The 22,368-nt window shown below is 44.7% G+C and overlaps 2 protein-coding genes and 1 non-coding gene across 4 annotated transcripts in view; all 3 read left to right on the plus strand.

Moving 5' to 3' along the window:
• The first annotated feature begins 141 nt into the window (after positions 1–141).
• kpnb1 (karyopherin (importin) beta 1) lies at positions 142–17,559 on the plus strand. Its single transcript, XM_061065299.1, has 22 exons — positions 142–460; positions 1,425–1,483; positions 7,298–7,480; positions 7,575–7,775; positions 8,275–8,427; positions 8,863–8,922; positions 9,025–9,114; positions 9,373–9,483; positions 9,579–9,680; positions 9,847–10,071; positions 10,346–10,537; positions 11,145–11,275; positions 11,973–12,120; positions 12,394–12,465; positions 12,558–12,702; positions 12,816–12,898; positions 13,419–13,526; positions 13,782–13,925; positions 14,129–14,234; positions 14,633–14,747; positions 15,189–15,350; positions 16,584–17,559. Coding segments are annotated over exons 1-22 (2,631 nt in total). The 5' UTR covers positions 142–420; the 3' UTR covers positions 16,585–17,559.
• On the plus strand, positions 14,278–14,417 carry LOC132954769 (small nucleolar RNA SNORA79). Its single transcript, XR_009665858.1, has one exon. It is a non-coding gene; the product is annotated as a small nucleolar RNA SNORA79 (small nucleolar RNA).
• Positions 17,560–20,394: 2,835 nt separating the features above from the next.
• Positions 20,395–22,368, plus strand: part of LOC132995589 (suppressor of cytokine signaling 7-like) — a 15,072-nt gene continuing 13,098 nt past the window's right edge. Inside the window, exon 1 of one of the 2 annotated variants that reach the window (XM_061065627.1) lies at positions 20,395–22,368. This exon is cut by the window's right edge and continues 258 nt beyond it. In XM_061065627.1, the coding sequence (XP_060921610.1) occupies positions 20,888–22,368 (1,481 nt within the window). In that variant the 5' untranslated portion in view covers positions 20,395–20,887. The other variant, XM_061065628.1, reaches the window with a different exon arrangement.

A 22,368-nucleotide genomic window follows, 5' to 3' on the forward strand; every position in this document is an offset into this window, starting at 1 on the left:
TGAATAAAGTATATCTTATCTTTATCTTATATTGCGCTACAAATACACAAGTCGTTACATTTCGGACACCCCGTGAAGGCACCACGTCGCCCCCTTGTCGTCACAGTGCGTGATATCCTTCCGCGGGAGAGAAACGCGCGGCCCCTTTCCCTCCCGACAAACACAGGATGCGAACGGGCGGCGGAGAAGCTACGAGACGTTACTCCTCTGCGCCACGGCCGTTGATATTCCCCCGCAACATCCGAGTGAAAAAAAACACGGAAGCCAGTATCAGGGTGGGGGGGTAAACTAAACACCTCTTTTTTTAACCACTCGTCTGAACCCGCCATCGACTGAGCTTCGTGGACGAAATATAATCCGCTGTGTGTTCGCTGCGCGGCAACCGAAACTATCGACGCTAGAGAGAGCCGGCGGTACGGAATGGAGCTCATCACTATTCTCGAAAAAACGGTCTCTCCAGGTAAACACCACCTCCGGGTACTTGACAATTCACAACAAGGGGGTTTTGAGGCTGTGTTTCGGGCGGGGGTAAAGCGGCTGCGTTAGCTCCGGTGAGCCGGTGAAAGTTTGAAGAAGGGAGGAGGGAAATGCCTCGCTTAGCCGGGTGTTAGCTCCTAATGCTAACCCAGCTTAAAACCCGGCCTCAGTCACTGCACGTAACGCTGGTGACTTTGCACTCTAACAGGCGTTTAACTACGATTATTTTGTTGAAATTAACCGCCCAATATGTAGACATGATCTCTTAATACGATGTCATATTGTTAAAATGCAAGCGGGGGGTTAATCTAACACCCGTATGTAGCCGGTTAGCAGAGCCGACCCTGCCCATGCCTGACTTAGCACCTATGCTAACTTGTTAGCTCGTATCATTCAAACTATCGGCCGCTTCTTCTTCTTCTTCCTCCTCCCTGTCACTGCTAAACATCACTTTACAGCAATTCACGAGACACACAACTGTACCGTGATGTCCTGTTAGTCGCACACCACCGAGTTAACTACTCTTTATCCGGTTCAGTGTTTCTCAGGAAAACTTTTTTTTTATTTCTGTCACTTCAAACGTGTCCCTGTGGCTGGCTAACAGTTAGCATGCTAACCTCCCCCCCTCCCTCCTCCCCCCTCCCCCGGTGGTCTCCTCCTGCTTCAAGCACGTTGGAGGAGTTGGAGCCTCGCCGTGCTCACTAGGTTTGCAGACCCCGGGTACCATGAGTGAAATTTAACTTTTTTTTTTAATAAGTGAAGATTAAAGGTAACACTTTCAGGCTTGCTGCCAAACCCACGTCCCCCCCCCCTTCCCTCAATCCGGGTTATTGCTGATAACTGCACCTTCCTACAGATGTCGTGCGTTAGCATTCTGTCAGCTAATGTGCTAACGTTACATTGAATAACCCATCTCCCCCTCCCTCCTCTTTCCACTTTCTCTGCAGATCGGAATGAACTAGAGGCAGCACAGAAGTTTCTGGAGCAGGCGGCTATAGAGAACCTGGTTAGTGTGGTGTTTTTTTTTTTTTGGTTTTTTTTAATGGTGCTGGTGTGTCGGGGTCAATGTGCAGGGCGGAGGGAGGGAAGCTAACTGCCCTGCTGCTACAGACTGGATGGAGCAGAGAGGAGCTCAGGACAGCTGGAGCCCGCCCGGCTTCTCCTCCTCTGCTGCCCCCTCCTCCCTCTCCTCCTCCTCTTCCTCCCTCCCCATTCTCTAACACGCACACATTCACACAAACAGCTACACCCATGTGATGTGGGGAAAAGGCTGCAGATCATCAAAAATAATAATAATGACGGTGCCATTTAAAGTTTACTTCACCCTAAATGTACCATCCAGTGTCTTTTACCTGCACTGCTTCACTGCTCTCTCAGATTTGTTTTAGACTGCCTCAGTAAAATGAAGCAGAAAATATAGTTAAACATTTATTTTAAATGTCCCATATTATGTTTTTTCTGGTTTTATATGCCCTTCAGTGTGTTTTCCAAGTGTCCTGTGCATGTTTAGGCACATCTATGTGCAAAAATTCAAAGTCAGTGGAAATGCGGCTTCTCCTACGTCCTCCTGTTAGCTGCAGCATTAGCCGCATGTAGCGCTCGGTTCTAGCCCCCCTCGATAGAAATTTGTCAGTGCTGCGTCATTGTCAGTGTGAGATCACTGATCTAAGCCCATTGGCTCGTTGTGGAAAGCCCTGCAGCTCATGTTGAAATTTCCGAGACGCGTGCTGAGCAACTGACCAATAACGACAGAGCGGATCGGCAGACCAATCAGAGCAGACTTGGCCCACGTGGGGTCTAACAGTGTGGGCTCAGCAGAGCGTAGCTGACGGACTCAGAGTGTAGAGGGAGCAACGAGGAGCAGTACATGAAAATGCACTTTTTTCGGACTTCAGCTATTGTGAACGTACAAAAGTAGGAACATAGATTAAACATACGAACCCCAAAAAGGACAGAATATGGGCTCTTTAAAAAGCAACATATATATATATATATACACCTCTGTCACAGGGCTGCAAACAATGGTCATTCTCAGTGTCAAAATGTACATTATATCTACATTCAGAAACTCAAAATATGTACATACAAACTTTGGTAAATTCATGATTACTTTTCAGGAAATACTAAGAGCCCTTTGTGTTTCAGAAAATGAGGCATTTATGGCATTTTTTGGGCTTCTGATAGACATTAGTCAAAATTTACTGCATTTGGACCATTTAAAAGACCAAAATATAATAACATTTGGAGGACACAATGAACATGTTGTTTCTTCCTCTGATGTCATTGACTTGTTGCTACATAATGACTACAAGGAAGAATCAAATCTGCATTCTGACTCATCACATCACTTGTTTAAAGGTTAGGATTTCTTCTGTTTTCTTTTGAGTTATTACCAGCAGCTGAATAAGCTGCTTGGTATTTTCCTCTTAAAACCAACGGAACGTGTAATTAAAACAAGTAACACAAAAAAAAAATAGTGATTTCATGTGTACATCAGTGTTTCTCCAGTGTTTCTCGAGCAGGGCTTACAGGACTGTGAGCTGATGCTAACTTGTGCTAGACCAAGGACTAAAATCCCATATCCATTCAAATTATATAGTTGTGAACAATATAATCAGACTTGAAGCTTGTAGAACTGACTGGTAATGATTAAAAGTTCAGCCCAAAGGTGGTGCTTGTGGGAAAACCATAAAGTTGCGTGTGACAGGTAAAACGGGTCAAAAGGTCAAACTGCTCTAGACTGAATAGAGAGTTTAGTTTACCCTAAGAGTAATCGATTACGCGCATTAGCGGAGTGCATGAAACCGGTATCCGTCACATCACCGGTAAAACGCCCTGCCACGACATGGATTTTGGCCATACTGCCATCGCGAGTTTAACCCAACGTTTGGTTGTAGAGCACATACAAGGCGTTACTGATTGCTCATCCTACCGACCACATAACTTACGTTAAAGTTCCCCTGATCTTCTGCATTTTTTCACTTTGGCACTAGGAGCAGAGGCAGCTGGTCACTGCTCAAAGGGCTCCCCCGTTTTTGTGTCATTTTTAACAATAAAAATGAAATGTGGCACAGCAATCAGGTAAACTTCTCCCCTCTCCAAGTTTCAACAAATAACACAGCGTTAAGTGGGTGTGTTCACCTGCAGCGCGTCTTGTTTTGTATGTGTGGAGCTTTGACATAAGCTACATGCTGGAACGGATTTGTAACTCCACTACAACAGGTCTACCTGCTTAAAGTTGTTTAAAATAATGCCGTGCTTGTATTAAGTCCAAGCGGATTAAAAGAAGGGGCTGTGGCTCTGACTCTTAGTGAAAGGAGCGGCTCTAAAGACTAAAACTGTTGACACTGTTGTAGAAAATCGCTGTGATCGTAGTTCAGTTAAAGCTTGAATGATCAACACACTTCTGCCAAATCTTTCAAGATAAAAGCCCTCACTTTACAAGCGTTTGAGATGCTTTTATGATTAAGTCATATCAGGAAATGCGGTGTTGTCGGAAGCAGCTTAACACAAACTCTGCAGGTGAGAAATGAATGAAATGAAACTTAAAACCACACAGATTCAGTAAGAAGCTGCTGAGATGTAAAAGAAGAATGGCTTTCCTCTAAACATCTTTTCCACTCATAGGTGTTGACTGCTTTGATGGTGGCTCGTGCTGCGGCTTGTCATGCACCATCAGCTCATTGGCGCCTTCTCTTTTCACAAAACTTGATGGTAGCATTTATATCTTCAGTCACCCTTTTTTTTTTTTTATATTATCAGGCTAATCTTCTCCACTCCGGTATCATCACAAAGATGTGTGCTGAAAAGGGCTAGTATATGATGTGACACAAGATGGCCTGTTGTCTGTCTTTGCTGGTTTCCCCTTGTGCTTTAAGCGCACATGGTTAAGAATTGAAGTGGCATTTGTTTGATATGCTAGTTTAACCCCACTTACTTTCACTGCATTATTTTTTTTAACTACCTGCAGACATCTCTTCTCCTGGTCACAGCTGACATGTTGCATCTAACGCTTGCTGAGTTGAACTTTTGTTGTAGCCTGAAACAACACATGAGCATGTGTACAAATAGTGAAACGATATTGTCCCATGACATCAACGGCGACGTCATCACTCGCGCAATAGCACCCGTCTCTAATGGACATAGTAACAGGTGATGGCACAACCAACATCAACAGGGAGAGTTGTGGAGAAAAAGCTCCAGGCTACATTCGCTGCTACTATTTCACATGGGGTGCGTTCGAATTGTCCCTCCCATCTCCTTTCACGATCCACTTTACCTTAACCCCGGAAGCGTTTAAGTGGCGGCCATGATAAGAGCCGTTCGAATTCTCTAAAAGTTAAGGAAAGGCGGGTCAATGCTTCCTTTATAACCTCCTTTAGCATAGGATACACCGGACCATCCTTTACCAAAGGAGATGAGATATGACGCCCCACAATTCCTTGCGGCCGCAACATTTAAAGCGACTCGCGCATCCGACCGTTCACGGACATTAACGATTACAGAAAAGGGACGGAGGTCATGTAAGTTACCATTGCAACAATATGCCTTGAACAACTTTCAATCTTTAACCCGTAGGCGAACTATGAACGTTACGCTGATGTTGTAAAATGATCAAAGTGAGTTTAACTTTTATTGCAGCCCATGCTCAGTTTGTATTCGTTATTTATCCACGTGTGTGTTTTGGCAGCCGTGAGCAATATCATAAATAATGTTAAACTTCAGTCACAGATGTTGAAACCTTTGCCTTGATTAAGGTTCTTAAGATATTATGCAAAGCCATATAATCAGATTATAATCACCATAAAAAAACATCACCCTGTCTTTCAGGTAAAAAGGGATCAGAGACATTTTGAGCCAGATGATGTTTCATTCAACATATTTCATTCAATTCAGAATGTTTTGTGCATTTCTTCTTGTCTTGCATAAATGTAACTATTAATTTCATACTTATTTTGATGTTGATTTCTGAGTGGACAGGAAGCTGATGGTTTCACTTTTCTTACTTGTAGCCTGGTATTCTATATTGCTTTTATTTCAATCCCAACCTTGTGGTGATTAGGATTATTTCACCATATTTCAGTTTTTTAGATGCGCTTTTTGTAGTCCATTTTCTGAACATTGTAGTTTCAACACGGCGGACCCACGTCATTAACCTCCGCCGGCCCGTCGCGTTTAATGACGTCGCCAACTGGAAAATGCGGTCGGCTTGTCAGAGCAACAAGTTCGTCTTTCCGTAAATCCTTTATGAATTCTCCTAACACCTTTCCTTAACCTCATGACGTTTTCCCCGGGGTTAAGGTAAAGTGGCTAGCGAAAGGAGATAGGAGGGACAATTCGAACGCACCCATACCCTCCATTGGCCCAAGTGCATTGTGGGAATACACTGGATACAGGTTTTGACAAGGAAATGTATGACTTTTCCTGCAGTCTTGATATGGTCCATAGTAAGAGTGTGGTGATAATCTGTTTAACATGGAGCCTCAGACACTGTGGGAAATGTAGATTACATGGCAGATGTTGTATGTCCAATCATGAAGCAGCGAGTTTCAGCAGGAAGATGAGATGTAAAATGTATATAACTCAGATCTGAAAATGTGGAGTTGTTTAATAGAGGGAGAAGGGGTATTAGTCAGTGCTGTGTGTTTATTTCAGTGCATGTGTGGTGTTGGTGTGAAGAGCTCTTCTGTCAGACTGACGCGGGTGCAGAGGACGATGTTGATGGCCGGACGTGGGGGGGGGAACTCCTCTTTTCTGTTGTCAGTGTTGTGCAGAGTCATGGTGGAACAGAGAGCATGATGGGACATTCACTGTGATGATGCAGCACTCTGTCCTCTATGTGGATAATCTCAGCAATATTGATCCAAGTTGAAAGCACAGTGCTCTTACAGTATGATTGAAGAAAGGTTTTATCCATGATTATGATATAAATTATATATCATGAATCTGACCAATGAGGTCATAAATGCATCCAGGAAGTGAGTCGCTATAAAAACAGCTTTTATCTTAAAGCAGCCACAAACAAATGATTCGAGGCTTCAGAGCAGTCTGCACCAACAGTGGAGGAAAAAATACATTTTGATGCATGAATTAATTCTGCATCAACATCTGTTACAGTAAATGATCTACGTTCTCCACTTCGACACAGAATTCCTTGAGAAATATTTTAAAAAATCTTGAACATGAGTCGTGGAAACATTTATTTATCCACCGCTAGTGTGTGTTTGGTCGATGAAGAGAAATCATGCACCACTCTGACAGTGTGATGGATAACCAACCACAACATCTGAGACCAACACATCCAAAACTGCCATTTAGGTTTTTTTATTAAATACAGTTTGTCAATGTCATTGGCAACTATTCACTGCTGTCCCGCCAATGACATGTTGATTTTTCCAAAACCTCATTGATTTCAATAAGGAGAGTTAGTTAACATCAAATGTAAGCACTTTTAACCATATTTTTTTAAGATGCTATTCAAATGAAATCGAATATCATTTTGTTGTCTCTTGTTTTTTTTTTCTAGAGAAGTTTTTTCTAATTCATAGTTGACATCAAACACAGCTACCCTCTTCTACAGGGAAATGTACATGTCCAGGTTAACATATCTCTGAGCACTTTAAAGATGTGTTTTCCAAAAGCAAAGCTGTTCATGAGTTTAAATCCAGTTTACAGGTTTTCGTGCCTCGTTCTGCTCAATTTAAAATCTTAAACCATCAGCTGTAACGCTCTCTAATTTGTTTTTGAGTAACTCCCAAAGTCACAGAAAAGAGGTTCTAACTGGTGTTTCTGCTGTTATCTCATCCGTCTTCCCCCACAGCCAACATTCCTGGTCGAGTTGTCTAAAGTGTTGGCGAACCCGGGGAACACTCAGGTTGCTCGAGTTGCTGCAGGTCTACAGGTGAAGAATTCCCTGACCTCCAAAGACCCCGACGTAAAGACACAGTACCAGCAAAGATGGCTGGCCATCGACGCCAACGCTCGCCGCGAGATCAAGAACTACGTAAGACCCTGAACTCACCCACACACGCCTTTTTATTTTTTTTTATTTTTTTTTATCTGAGATTTATATATCTAACACCCCTGTGTCCCTGCAGGTTTTACAGACTCTGGGTACGGAGACATACCGGCCCAGCTCGGCGTCGCAGTGCGTCGCCGGGATCGCCTGCGCAGAGATTCCCGTTAACCAGTGGCCTGAGCTGATCCCACAGCTGGTTGCAAACGTCACTGACCCCTCAAGCACTGAACACATGAAGGAATCCACGCTGGAGGCCATCGGCTATATCTGCCAGGACATAGTGAGTGAACACACACACACACACACACACACACACACACACACACACACACACACACACAGGAAGCATCGCTAGTGATAAGATTTAGTTTAAAATGTCAGGAAAGTTGAACTGACAGAGTTACAGAAAATGTCAACAAGAGTTCAGGAGATGATTTAAAGATATATTCTCGATTTTCTTACAGTAATAACTTGAACATGAGTCGTGGAAACATTTATTTATCCACCGCTAGTGTGTGTTTGGTCGATGAAGAGAAATCATGCACCACTCTGAAGTGTGATGGATAACCAACCACAACATCTGAGACCAACACATCCAAAACTGCCATTTAGGTTTTTTTTTAAATTTAAAGACTGATTGTCAATGGCAACTATTCACTGCTGTCCCGCCAATGACATAACTAAGCAGGGATGTGATTCTTGTCTGTAACAATCACATCCCTGTTTTAGACTGTCTGCGAGCCAATCAGAGCTCTGATAATGAAACCTTTTTCCTCCAGGACCCGGAACAGCTGCAGGAGAACGCCAACCAGATCCTAACGGCCATCATCCAGGGCATGAGGAAGGAGGAGCCCAGCAACAACGTAAAGCTGGCCGCTACCAACGCCCTGCTTAACTCTCTTGAGTTTACCAGAGCCAATTTTGACAAGGAGGTAAACTCTCTCACACACACACACACACTACAGTTGTCACAGTACCACATTACAGATCTGGGGGAAATCAAAACCACCATATTTGACATTCTGTAAAAAGAAATATTCGGTAGGATTTTCTCCTCAGATATTGTAGTGTGCTCTGTCCCGCAGGTTGTTGAAGAGGTATTGATGTCATGATGATTAATTTGTTTATTAGGTCACAACTGCTGTAAAACAATCTGCCTCACAGACACTGCTACTGTTTTACTTGGGATTAAACTCTGATGGTGGATCTATTTATAAAAAATCTTTTAGAGAGTAATCATTGTTACTTTTTGCCAATATTCAATGTGAATGAGGGTGTTATTTTGATACTTGTGCTTTTGATAGCCATAACAAACAGCCTGCTTATTGTGAAACAAGTCCTAAACATATTATCGCTGTGTGTTTCAGACGGAGAGACACTTCATCATGCAGGTTGTGTGTGAAGCCACACAGTGTCCCGACACCAGAGTAAGTGATTTAACTATTGGACAAACAAAGTGATTCGAGGCTTTATTTAAGATTTCCCTGTCTCCTCTGGATGTTGTTCAACATGTGTATTTGTGTGTTCAGGTACGTGTGGCGGCTTTACAGAACCTGGTGAAGATCATGTCTCTGTATTATCAGTACATGGAGACGTACATGGGTCCAGCTCTTTTTGCGGTAAGGTCTTCCTGTCTCTCGTGGCTGTTTTTAGAGAAGAGTCATTAAATATGTCACATAATTTGAAGTCTTCTTTTTCGTTGAATCTACACAAATTATATTAAAAATACTTTTGATTTAGGTTTTTTTTGCTTGAAGTGAAGCCAAAATGTTTTAACCTGCAGTACTGAGGGTTCAAATACGTCTGGTTTTAAATGTGCATGTTTTCAGCAGCGCCTCTCTTCTTACTCTTTCTTCTGTTCCTCCTCCTCCTCTCAGATCACCATTGAGGCGATGAAAAGCGACATCGATGAGGTGGCTCTACAGGGAATCGAGTTCTGGTCCAACGTCTGTGACGAGGAGATGGACCTGGCCATCGAGGCCTCAGAGGTCCGTGTCTGCTGACTTCATCACTTCCGACACATTTTGCACTCTTATTTGTAAATATTATGTGACTGTGTTTGATTGGTCTTGTCCAATCGCAGGCCTCGGAGCAGGGACGCCCGCCAGAGCACACCAGTAAATTCTATGCTAAAGGAGCCCTGCAGTACCTGGTCCCCATCCTGACCCAGACCCTCACCAAGCAGGTAACACACCTAAGATAAACCCATGACGTAGGACTGTATTCATCCTGAAGGGAATTCAGTTACTTGGAAAGTTTGCACAATTAGCTGCACCACACACACACACACACACAACCATCCTGCATATCATAAACACACACATGAAGTCACGCTGTGTTCTAATGTGCAGGACGAGAATGATGATGACGACGACTGGAACCCGTGCAAGGCAGCCGGCGTGTGTCTGATGCTTCTTGCCACTTGCTGCGAGGACGACGTGGTTCCTCACGTTCTGCCCTTCATCAAAGAACACATCAAAAACCCCGACTGGCGCTACAGAGACGCCTCAGTCATGGCCTTCGGATCCATCCTGGAGGGACCTGAACTCAACCAGCTGAAACCGCTCGTCATACAGGTCGGTCATTTAAAAGGTGGTGATGTGTACACGGAGCCTATCATTTTTATCCTTAGTATTTTAATGGCCAGAAATAATTAATTATCCATATAAACACCATAGTTACAAAAAAAAAAACAGACTGGTTTCAATTCACTTCAGTCCAAATGACCAAATAAATTCTGCAAAGTAATGCAGAAATTCACTGACTAGTTAAACCCAGTCTTCATACTGGTTGGAAATTAGACTCTGCAGACCCTCCCCTCTGAGTCTGTTTCTTGCCCCCCCTCTGCAGGCGATGCCGACCCTGATCGAGCTCATGAAGGACCCCAGCGTGGTGGTGAGGGACACCACAGCGTGGACAGTGGGGAGGATTTGCGAGCTGCTGCCTGAAGCTGCCATCAACGACCTGTACCTGGCCCCTCTGCTGCAGTGCCTGATCGAGGGTCTGGGGGCCGAGCCCAGAGTCGCCTCCAACGTGTGCTGGGTGAGCGCCGGGTGCTATGATGGGCTCTACTTTTTTTTTTACTAATCTTCTTTTAAAGTCCATTGGTTTGAAGTTCTTGTGGTGGCAAAACACTGTGGTGGAGTGTTTTTTTTGTGGCTCGTTTAAGTGTTTGAAACAATTTGTTTGAAAAGTGATTAACTGGAAAAGTAACATCAGAAAGAGTTTTTCTTCATTTTGAGACTGAGCACAAACAGAAGTTACATTTGAAGCTTGAGCCAAAGGCAACTGGACTGATTGAAGATCTTTAAGACACCTTGGAACATGTGACTCCAACGACACACAGACGACTGGGAGGGATAACGACTTTAGACGAAACTCGATTAACGACCCTCAAGTGAGGCATCCTTGATCATTAGCATGCTAATGATCCACACAGGCTTAAATTTCTAGCTCCGTCCACCAGATGGTTTAGAACTGCAGAAACCTTTTTGGAGGAGAGGTGGAATGTCTTCAAGATCTTCAACCAGTCCAGTATCCTTTGGATCAAGCTTCAAATGTACCATGACCCGGATGACTGAGAATCTACACAGACAGCATCATTTAAAGTTGAAAGAGCTGAATGGACTTCTGTTTTTGTGTCCGTCAGGCTTTCTCCTCGCTGGCTGAAGCTGCGTATGAAGCAACAGACGCTGCTGAAGACCAGGAGGAGCCGAGCACTTACTGCCTGTCTTCCTCATTTGAGATCATCGTCCAGAAACTACTCGAGACCACAGACCGGTAGAGAAACAAGTTCTGTTATTTGAAGGGAATTTTTAGATTTAGGGGCCAAGGATAAGATTTTTCGTCTGTTTGCTAAACCAAAGCGGGGACGTTTAAACACACTGTTTTTGTCTGCGCTTTTTTTTTTTACACACAAAACTGAGAAGGTCCAGATGGTCATAAATTCATAACATTTGACCAATCATATAGAGATGAAGCTAGCCTTATGCTACTGTCTGCCTAACTGAATAAAGCTGTAAGAGGCGAGCACAGTTAGCATGTCATTTTACAATTTTTTCCCACCAGCTATGAAATAGTGAAACTGATGTTTTCTACCACTGAACAGAAGAAATTAAGACATTACACCTGTCCGTGCTCTTTAACTCTGCAGAGTTTCATTATATTATAGGGTTTCACCCTCTCTCTCTCGCTCTCTGCTATGAATGTGTGTGTGTTTGGTCTGTGATGATAAACATGCACCACGCTGAAGTGTGATGTAAAAAACCAACCACATTAATCTGAGACCTGACGTTCTGTCTTAACCTGCATGCTTCTGTCTTCAAAAAATTGTCTTTTTCTATCTGTGCATCGTTGTCGAGCTGTGCTAACATGTAGCGTCTGGGCTAACGCGTCTCTGAGCTTCACGCCTTTAAATCCATTTGAATGTAAAGCTTGTCTTTGAGTGCCCGGTCCTGATGATGCGTTTCCTGCTCAGGCCCGACGGTCATCAAAACAATCTGCGCTCTGCTGCCTATGAGGCTCTGATGGAGATTGTGAAGAACAGCGCCAAGGACTGTTACCCAGCTGTGCAGAAAACTACGCTGGTCATCATGGAGAGGCTGCAGCAGGTCCTGCAGATGGAGGTGAGACAGGAGGGGGCAGTAGAGAGTGGGACGCATCATTACTTCACTTTCACATTCCTTTTTGCAGACTTTGTGAAAGTTGCAAAACTTTTTTTTCATTTAGAAAGAATAAGATAATATATGTTAAATTAAAATAGACCAGTTACTTTCCTGTGGTTTCCCATGATTAGCCTTTGGTAGTTTTTCCATTACATTTGAACTGTATCAACTTTAAATAAATAAATAAAAACAATGTTTACTTCAGCATAATGATGTCACTCCCTGTGTCTCCAGTCTCACATCCAGAGCACCTCCGACAGAATCCAGTTCAACGACTTGCAGTCGCTGCTGTGTGCCACTCTACAGGTTAGACACCCTGAGCTGTCAATCAAAACACATTCCACCTCTGCCTGGTGTTTGTGCTCTAGCGTGACAGTTTCACCTCCTCTTTGTTGCAGAATGTCCTCCGTAAGGTGCAGCATCAGGACGCCCTGCAGATCTCGGACGTGGTCATGGCGTCTCTGCTGCGGATGTTTCAGAGCACGGCTGGGTCTGGAGGCGTTCAGGAGGACGCTCTCATGGCCGTTTCCACGCTGGTCGAAGGTACACATTTTAAACAAACATGCATGCGCACACAATGCCATCGGACCAGCGCAGACTGTGTGTGTGTGTGTGTCACAGGGAGGCTGAAGTCCTTGTATCGTTTTGTGTTTCAGTTCTGGGCAGCGACTTTCAGAAGTACATGGAGCCCTTCAAGCCTTTCCTGGGAATCGGACTGAAGAACTACGCCGAGTATCAGGTGAGTCTTGACTTTTAAAGTCATTGTTACTTTCTGTGTTCTGTTTGTGGATAATTCATCTGATCCAGGCTTTACATTCACACATAAAACAAACCCTGCTTTGCACGGAAAAAACACATTAAACATATTTTCATCTCAACAAAGATTATGGTTTAAACTCTCATTCACAACCATATATCCAGCTTCACATCTTCATCATCACTGCTTTATGCATTTTGGTCAATTTAGAGAGCAGAGAACAAATAAATAGTTGTGCAGTCACAGATCGTTAGAAGTCTGCTTTTTGAATTATGATCTGCAGTGATTAAACAGAATCTCTTCTCATAATACTGTACTTTATCTCAACAATATGCATGAAATGAAATGCACTGTAGATATTTACATTCTGAAAAGGGGGACTTATACTTGTAGTGATTTATATGCACATGTCGTGAAACCTTTCAGTAAGTAATCTGAATATTAAAAAACAATTGAAAGGGAAAACGTGGCTACATTGTTGATGATGTTTATGTGTTTTCAGGTGTGTCTGGCAGCTGTCGGTCTGGTGTGCGACCTGTGCAGAGCTCTGATGTCAAACATCCTGCCTTACTGTGACGAGATCATGCAGCTGCTGCTGGAGAACCTCGGGGTGAGGAAGACTAGGGAGTCCTGTCTCTCTTTACACACTCTCACCCTGTCTCTCTCTCTCTCTGCTATGTATGTGTGTGTGTGTGTTTGGTCTGTGATGATAAACATGCACCACGCTGAAAGTGTGATGTAAAAAAACCAACCACATTAATCTGAGACCTGTCTTTACCTGCATGCTTCTGTCTTCAAAAATGGTCTTTTACTATTTGTACATTGTTGTCGAGCTGTGCTAACACATGTCTCTGTCCGTGTTCAGAATGAGAATGTCCATCGGTCGGTGAAGCCCCAGATCCTCTCTGCGTTCGGTGACATCGCCCTGGCCATCGGAGGAGAGTTTAAGAAATACTTGGACATCGTCCTGGACACCCTGCAGCAGGCATCACAGGCACAGGTTGACAAGGTAAACACGCACAAACGGGTCATTAAGGTTAATCTATGGGATCAAATATCATCTCAGGTATCAGCAGATTTATATTCTTGCTGATACTCAGTTTTAGGCTGTATCTGAAGCCAGCACCAATGCTGAAGTCTTACTGGCAAATATTTGATGCTTTGCAAGCGGAGTATTACATCATCATACGGTTTTGTTTTCTCTGTTTGCAGACGGACTACGACATGGTGGACTATCTTAACGAGTTGAGGGAGGGCTGTCTGGAGGCGTACACTGGGATCATCCAGGGCCTGAAAGGGGACCAAGAGAACGTGCACCGTAAGTCCAAATACATACACACTCGCGCACACACAGTGTTATGTGACGTCGGTTCCTCCTCCTGTCTGAAGTCCTTCAGGAGGATTTTACGACGTCACAGAGAAACGGGTCTTTTTCACCCAGAGAGCTTCAGCTGCACCCCAGCGCAATCAAAGCTTCCTGGTTTTGCAAGACCCGACAAATAAATAAAAACGTGCTAATTATAATACAATATTGAAATGAAATGTAGAAATGTAACTACACAAAATGCCATTTTCTCTCCTCCTTATCCTCTGTTCTTCTCCCTCACCTCTTTTTCTTTCTCACCTATTTCAATGTCCACCTGCTGGTCCCTCTTTTTTATATTCATCTTCTGTTGTTTGTAACTTCTTGTCCTCCTCTCTCTCTCCTATCTGTAGCTGATGTGATGTTGGTTCAGCCTCGGGTAGAGTTCATCCTCTCCTTCATCCACCACATAGCCGAGGATGAGGATCACTCTGATGGAGTCGTGGCAAACGCTGCAGGACTCATCGGGTAAGGATGGAAGGGAAAGTGGGGAGAGAGTGTGGATTGACAGATTTGGTGTGTGTGTGTGTGTTCGGTCTGTGAAGAGAAATCATGCACCACTCTGAAAGTGTGATGTAATACCAACCACAACATCTGAGACCGACACAAAAATGAAACTGGAGCCAGTGATCACTGGTTTCCTGGAAATTGAGAAGTTATCCAGATGAATGATATCTTGTGGTCAGTCTGTTTTTTTTTGAAAATTAAACTTTTTTAAAGCATTTATTTGCTTCCACCTACAGTATATCAAATGTTAAACTGCCAATTTCAGCAGATTTCAGGTATTTGCTCTCAGCAGAGCGTGAACTGACCCGTTGTTGACGAAGACGATCAAGATGTTATAATTTGTTTTCTCATAATTTTAGATCGGGGTGAAAATAATCTTGTGTTGATTTTCTGTGTCTTCAGCGATCTGTGCACGGCGTTCGGTAAAGATGTAATGAAGCTGGTGGAGGTTCGTCCGCTCATCAACGACCTGCTGACGGAGGGTCGACGCTCCAAAACCACCAAGACCAAGACGCTGGCCACATGGGCCACCAAGGAGCTCCGCAAGCTCAAGAGCCAGGCCTGGTATGATCAAACACACATTTACCTAAAAAACTAGAAAACTGTACGTAGCCAAGTCTGAAAACTTTAGTGTTTTATTTGGTCTATGAAGAGAAATCATGCACCACTCTGACAGTGTGATGTACAATCAACCACGTTATCTGAGACCAACACAATCATTGATCAGCTGATCACCAGTAATACAATCACATGTTATCAATAAACCATCACCGCGGCTCACTATTTGATTATTTCTGTCAGATCTTAAAGTCCCCATGATGTGAAAAATACATTCTCACCGTTTTAATCCAGCGTTCCTGTGTTACATCGTGATTTATCTGCCAAATATTTTTCATTTAAGCATTTTTATTTTTACATTAAAAACACTGAATTTTTCTTTTCCTGTAAAACGTTTAAATTTCTGATGGCTCATCCTGCACTCAGGGGCTTTGACTAATTTTTACAGCCACTTAAAAAGCTATGTCCAAACCAACAATCCAAATTCTTCAGTTATGTCTCACCCTCCATCTGATGCAACTGTGCCGGGAATTACAAGATCTCATGTTGCAGCTCTGCTTTTAGAGTACTTTAGTTTTTAACCATCCTGTAATATGGAGATAGTGGGTCTGAATAACAAAGAGGTTCAAAAAGTTTTTAAAGGTTCAGCCTTCAGCAGTGAAACAGGAAGTAATAACTCCAATGTATTCCCTGTTACATGAGAGTTAAACATGCTGAATCAAGGTAGAGCCCCGCGGTCAGAGGCTGTAGACCTCAAAGCATGTGGTTCAAATCTGATATGTTGCTCCTTTCAAACATGTCACTCCTTCATGCCCCCCTCTTTTAGTGCAATCTGTTTTGGCTTTGTGGAGTTTGCGCTCTTACCAACTACAGTACGGTGGTTGAGCTGTCAGCCTGCAGTGACAGTTTAAAGGCGTACAGACCTGGTGCATAGAGTCGATGGCCTGCACTCACACTGCTCCCCGACTAACAGGGCCTGAGCTCGCTTACCTCCTGTACATGAATTTGTAATACAACACTTGCATGGCTATACATAATTATGAAGCGTGCTTAATTTACAAGACAAGCGGCCTCGAATGCACACCTCTTCTAAGCGTGCCAAGGAAGTGTACTATGCATGCATGGATCTGAGCATTCATGTTAGTGAAACGACCTGGACTTTAGGGGTGATTAGGCATGGTACTGACGTGAGAGGCGATTAGAAACAAGAGGGTCTGACTTCTCTTCTTTTTCTCCCAGATTGTTGCCGGTCGGGGAAAGAGAGATTTTTGAGAGATCGACATCAGTGAACAATGAGGACAAACTGCCCCACTGGAAAAAACTCTTCTGTCTTTGTGTCGAGCGTCCGGTCGAAGCAGAAGTGAGACGAAGTGTGAGCTGAGTGAGTGTCTGTGTGTGAGAGAGAGAGAGAGAGACGTGTGAGCGAGCGAGCGAGAGACGATGACATCACACCACCTTCAGTTCCGGCAGGCGACAACTCCCCCCTACTCCCAAAACAACTCCCCTCCTTTTTCCTGGACGGCCTGTGGACTGGACTTTGACTCCCCCCTCTTCTAATTCCCCAAAATCGAAACAAACAAAAACTCACCCTCCAGCCCTCCCCCCTCCTCCTCCTCCCTCAAACCACCTCTCTCGCTGTAGCCGGGCTCTCCAACGACATCACGATGACGTCACTGACCCGCCGCCGCCCCCGGAGCCAGGGGGAGGGGGGGAGGAGGGGAAATAGATAAAAACACGACGAGAAAATAAAAGACTTTTGTGGAATCAAAGCTACAACGCGAGCGGACTCAGTGGACTTCTGTGGAAACTTTAGATTTTGGTTGCTCTTATTTTTTCTTCTTTTTCTTCCTGCGAGCACTCTAAACGGAGATCTGACGGACACCTCCACCTGCTCAGTCTCCGTTGCTCGATGCTCTTATCCAAACAACAACAGCACTAAATTCCTTCAACATAAAAGTCAAAACCGACGAGGAATCCTCCGAGGAGCGAGTGCCAAATGGAATAGTTTAGCGGAAATAAAGCGCGCGGTGTGAGCTGCTGGTGAAGCGTTTCAGTTTTTATTTCCCTGCTGCACTTGGTTTGGGAACAGGTCACTCACCATTTTTGCTTGTTTAAAAAAAAAATTCAGAGAATTGAAGACATTTGTATAAGGTTATATTTTTCCATTGCTATGATGAAAATAAAGTAAAAAACAATAAAATGATATGAAACATTCCCCAAGCAGTTCTGGTGATTTGGCTCTTCTTGTCATCTGTCGGACTTGTGGACTCAAACCTTTTGGACTCTGCTGATTGGAAGCTGAACTTTGGCCGCTGCCCACTGACGGTTTGTTTAAGCCACAAAGAACCTGATATTTTTTTTTTTTTTTTTTTTTACTCTACTCACTTCCTGGCTTGTTTGGTCGCAGCAGCTCTCGGCTCCCCGCTGACGGGGAGTTCTTTCGGGACGTTGAGTTTGTAGTTTGGGTGATAATCCGAGAAAGCTGCGAGCACGCTCAGTACCGTCTGTCGCCTTCACTCCGGGGTCGGATCACTTCACCTTCACACATTAACGACAAAAAGTCTCATCAGGAAACAAAAACTCAAATATGATTTTCTCTGGAAGTGAAGTGTTTCCAGCCTCGGAGGGCTTTTTTTTTTTTTTTTTTTGGTGGAGGTGCGGCAGCCGTAGGGAGGACGTACTTCCTGTGTTGAAATGAATGAACCTGGCAACTCGATTACTGAATTGTGAATCATTTAAAGCCAATCTGCTTTTTATTTCATATTCAACTTTAGTGAACTAATAAAGTCTATATTGTACTGAACCATCGGCTGCTACTTCTTCTGACCACACAGATACTCACACACCTAACGGCAAAACACGAGCACAAAAATAAACACATCCGAGTGTCTAATTCAGTTGAGATCAGGAAGTCTAGTTTGTTTTTTTTCTGCTAAAAACCTCCAGCTTGTGTTTGAAATGTTTGAGGGGATTGGGATTTCTTTGATCCAACATTATTTTTATGTTTACTTTAATTGTTAGTGACTTAAAGAAACCAGAACAAGATGGTGTCCTGCTCGACTGCTAACACTCAGTTTCTCCGCCCGCTGTTACAAATCTGTGTTGATCGTTATGACCTCATCTTCAGTCTGAAATGTGTCTCTCATCACAGCAGCTCCATTTGAAACACAAAATTGTAAACCGTATGAGAAGATGGGTGATATGACAGCTTTTCAAAAGTGAAGCCAAAACATATGGAGCACTATCTACTTACTGCGGTAGAGGTCTTAAGACCCGCCTCCTGCATTTTAACAGATAAAAGACCAGGGTCAAACTAGAGCATCCAAAAACATGTCATGTGTTTTTTCCTCATAAATCGTTTCTGTCTTCAAAGTTAATTTTTATCCTGAGTATAATTTTTTTACAAGATTAGTTTAAGGCAGTTATTTGATGCTATGAAAGGGGTTTAACATTGAGATGACAGTTCTCTTGACAAATGTGACTCCTGCTGTGCCATGTGCACTGGATTAGTAGAGTAGAGGAGCAGGGGAGTTCCCAGAGGGGTGGCATGCCCCCCCTTGAAATCTTATTGGCCACTCCAAAATCCTTAACCATGATTGACTATTTACAGTCTATGCTATTTGCCTTGCCAGCGATGGGACAGGCTGTGTTTCAACAGGCAGATTGTAGGTTTCAGTGTACAGATATTTGTTTCTATTTTTTTTTTTTAATACTTTAAATTGTGACTCTGGACATAGGCCTACATATTGTTTTGAGTCCTTGAGAAGAGAAATATGTTGTGCCAGTATCTTGTGTTACTTAAAAGTCATCAGTTTCATAGTGAAACTTCTGTGATGGGCCAGACAACGACATGGATACATGTCTGCTTAGGGCTTCCGTAGTTTTATAAGTACACAGCAGACATACCTTAAAACTCCATAGATTCATTCATTGGATTTCAAATCCAAAAGGGTCTCCCCTGCTCGCTTTGCGTGGTCATGACGTGACTTCTCATCTTCAACTACCTGTCATGTAGGCCTACAACTTCCAACAGAGCTTGGATCCTGAGCTCTACAGTCAGTAAGAATAATCAAGGATCAAACTAATTAAATATAAAATTGAAATTAAGGTGCAACTGCTTAATATCAATGTTATTTTATTATATTACAGTTGTAACAAATGAATACCTCCAGTGGGGGTCAATACAGTTTTAATATGCACAACACTTTATTAAATTTGAAACACAAAACAATGACATGAAATACTGTAAAATTACACAAAAATGAAAGAATTCAACCCAAATGTGTGAAAATTAATTTAGTTTGAACTAGCCTTCTGAAATCAATAAGTAAATAATCGCTTAATCGAGATGCTGGTGGGCAGGTTAATCAAAATTTTAAAGATTTCTTAAATATATATTAAATAAATAAATGTTGGGAGAAATGCATACAATTATGTATAAATAAATAAATAAATGCATCAATAAATATATAAATGCTGAAAACAATACATCAATGAATAAATAATAAATACACTTTGTTAATGAAAAAGGCTATTTATATATTTTTACATGTATTTATTCATTTATTTCCGTATTTTTACATTTACACATCTATTTATTTCTGTGTAAATTTGCTTCTGTCTGTTTTTCAAAATTGACCAATCCTACTTCAGTAATGTTAGGACGGTCACTTAATTGACATATTTACTTTTCCTTGTACAACATGGACACAGAAATACATAAATAAATATATTCATATATTTATTTATGTATTATTTTTTTTATATGAATTGTTGCATTTATATATATATATATATATATATATATATATTTATTGATGCATTTATTTAGTTATTTATTTATTTATTTATACATTATTGTATGCATTTCTCCCAACATTTATTTATTTATACTTTAGTCATTTTTTGTCCCTCATACAATCAGAGCTTTCGGTGTGTGTGTTCATTCGTTGATCACACGCACACTCACATGGACGCGCAGAGAGAGAGAGAGCGAGAGAGAGAGCTAGAGAGAGACGGAGAGAGAGAGAGAGAGCGAGAGAGGGAGAGAGAGAGAGAGAGAGCGAGAGAGGGAGATAGAGAGACCCCCGGTAGTGACGGAGGCTCTCCGGTACTTGGAGGTGTTTTGCAGATGGAGGTTTCGGTTTCGGGGTCCACCGAGCCTCTGTTTATCAATCAGCACTGATCGATTATTGATGCCACCGCTGCGCAGCCGCCCCCCCCGCGCCCACCCCCGCGACCCCCGTCCTCCATCACATCCATGTTCTCTCACCGGAGGATGAGTCGGTAGGTGGCTAACAGCGAGCTAACGTTACCGAGCAGGCTGCACCGGGCGGGTTTTTCTCATGTCTCTTCATGTTCTGACGTCGTTCCGAGGAGCCGTTACCGTCCGGACCGGCTGTGGGTCCGTGCTCGGTGGGGAGTCCCGTTAGCGGGGAGGATGCAGCAGCTAGCCTCCGTTAGCTCCGCAGCTGTTTATTTATCTCGCTGTTATGTAAGTGCGGAGCGCGTTTAGCCGCCGAGCTAACGTTTTGCCTGTCAGCATGAATGACGCGCAGCAAGACCTGTCTCCAGACTTCGTCCTGATGCGGCTTGTGTCCGCGGCCGAGTATGACAGGCTGGACGAGCCCGACGACCTGATGTCCGGCGGCGGCGGCGGCTTCGGGCCCGTTAAGTCCGTGCTGGGTCACCACGGCGGCGGCTTTGATCTGGACCCCAGCGGCCCCTCGCCAGGCCTCGGCTCGGCCTCCCCGCACTACAGCTCGCCGCTTCCCGGGAAAGGCGAGCTGGACGGCGGGCTGATGCTGACGCAGGCCTCGCCGGGATCGGAGGCTCCGCTGTCCCCTCCGCCGCCGGAAGACTTTGCCGTAGCGGCCCAGAGGTTTGTGGACTACCCGGTGCAGCACGGCTCGGCGGGGCACGGGTCGAGGGCTCAGCTGATGGTGTTCCAGAACCTGCTGCGGTCCGGTGACCGGATTCTGGAGTGCGGACTCGAGCAGCCGCCCCCGGGGTTTCTGCAGGAGGAGGCAGAGAAGCAGAGACAGCAGCTGGACCCAGGATCCGGTCCTGGTAGCACAACAGCTGGTCCCGGGCCTGGAGGCGGCAGGGACCAGAACTCACACTGCATCCCCTCTGCAGAGGAAAACCTGCACCCGCAGCCACAGATCCTCCAGTGGCACCCGGTCCTCAGACTGTCTAAGGGGACTGATGGATCTCAGATGTCACAGGGCGACCCAGGTCTGGACCCTGAGCCTGGGTCAGCCCTTTGCCACCGACACCGTCTGTTGACTGACAGACTGGCTAAATGGCCCCCGGGCCTGCTAGACCAAGCACTCCGTTTGGGCCTGCTGGACCCCAGGAAGACCTGCCCCTCTGGGGGGGAAGACCCAGTCCTGGCTCTGGCCCGAAGGCTGGGACAGCTGAGTGAGGGGAGGGAGGGAGGTCGAGGAGGAGGTGGGGGATGCTCGTGTCACAGTGTGCTGGCCTCGGGTACTGGGGGCGAGGACCCGAGTGAGACCAGTGACGCCTTGCTGGTCCTGGAAGGTCTGGGGTCTGAAGAGGTTGGTGGGCTGCATGAGGGAGGGGACAGGGACTTTGGGGATACTGAGAAAGTAGAGAGGATAGGGGTTGGAGGGGGGACGTCTGTGGAGGCGGGGCCTGTGTTCTCCAGTGGGACTCTGAGCGGTCTGATGCGGCAGGTCCACAGGCTGGCAGAGGAGGCAGGGGTCTGCACCGATCAGTCCTGCAGATCCTCACTTGCGGTCCTGGGTGCTGCGGTGTCCCTCCCAACCTGTGTAGACCCCCGGCCCCTCATCGGTAGCACCAACCCCCCCGGCTCGTACCCGCCTCTCCACACACAGCCCCCCCAGGCTGCAGCAGCCCTCAGCGGTCTCCAGGTGTCCCCCGAATCGCCCCCGACCTGCATCCTCGCCCCGAGCCCCCGCCCCCCCCACCAGCACCAGTCCCGCTCCCAGCCCCAAAGCCGCGCCACCACCCCCAAACTCGGATTGGCCTCGGGCGGAGC

The sequence above is a fragment of the Labrus mixtus genome, chromosome 20 (genome assembly GCF_963584025.1).
Source record: "Labrus mixtus chromosome 20, fLabMix1.1, whole genome shotgun sequence".
Taxonomy (NCBI): Eukaryota; Metazoa; Chordata; class Actinopteri; order Labriformes; family Labridae; genus Labrus; species Labrus mixtus.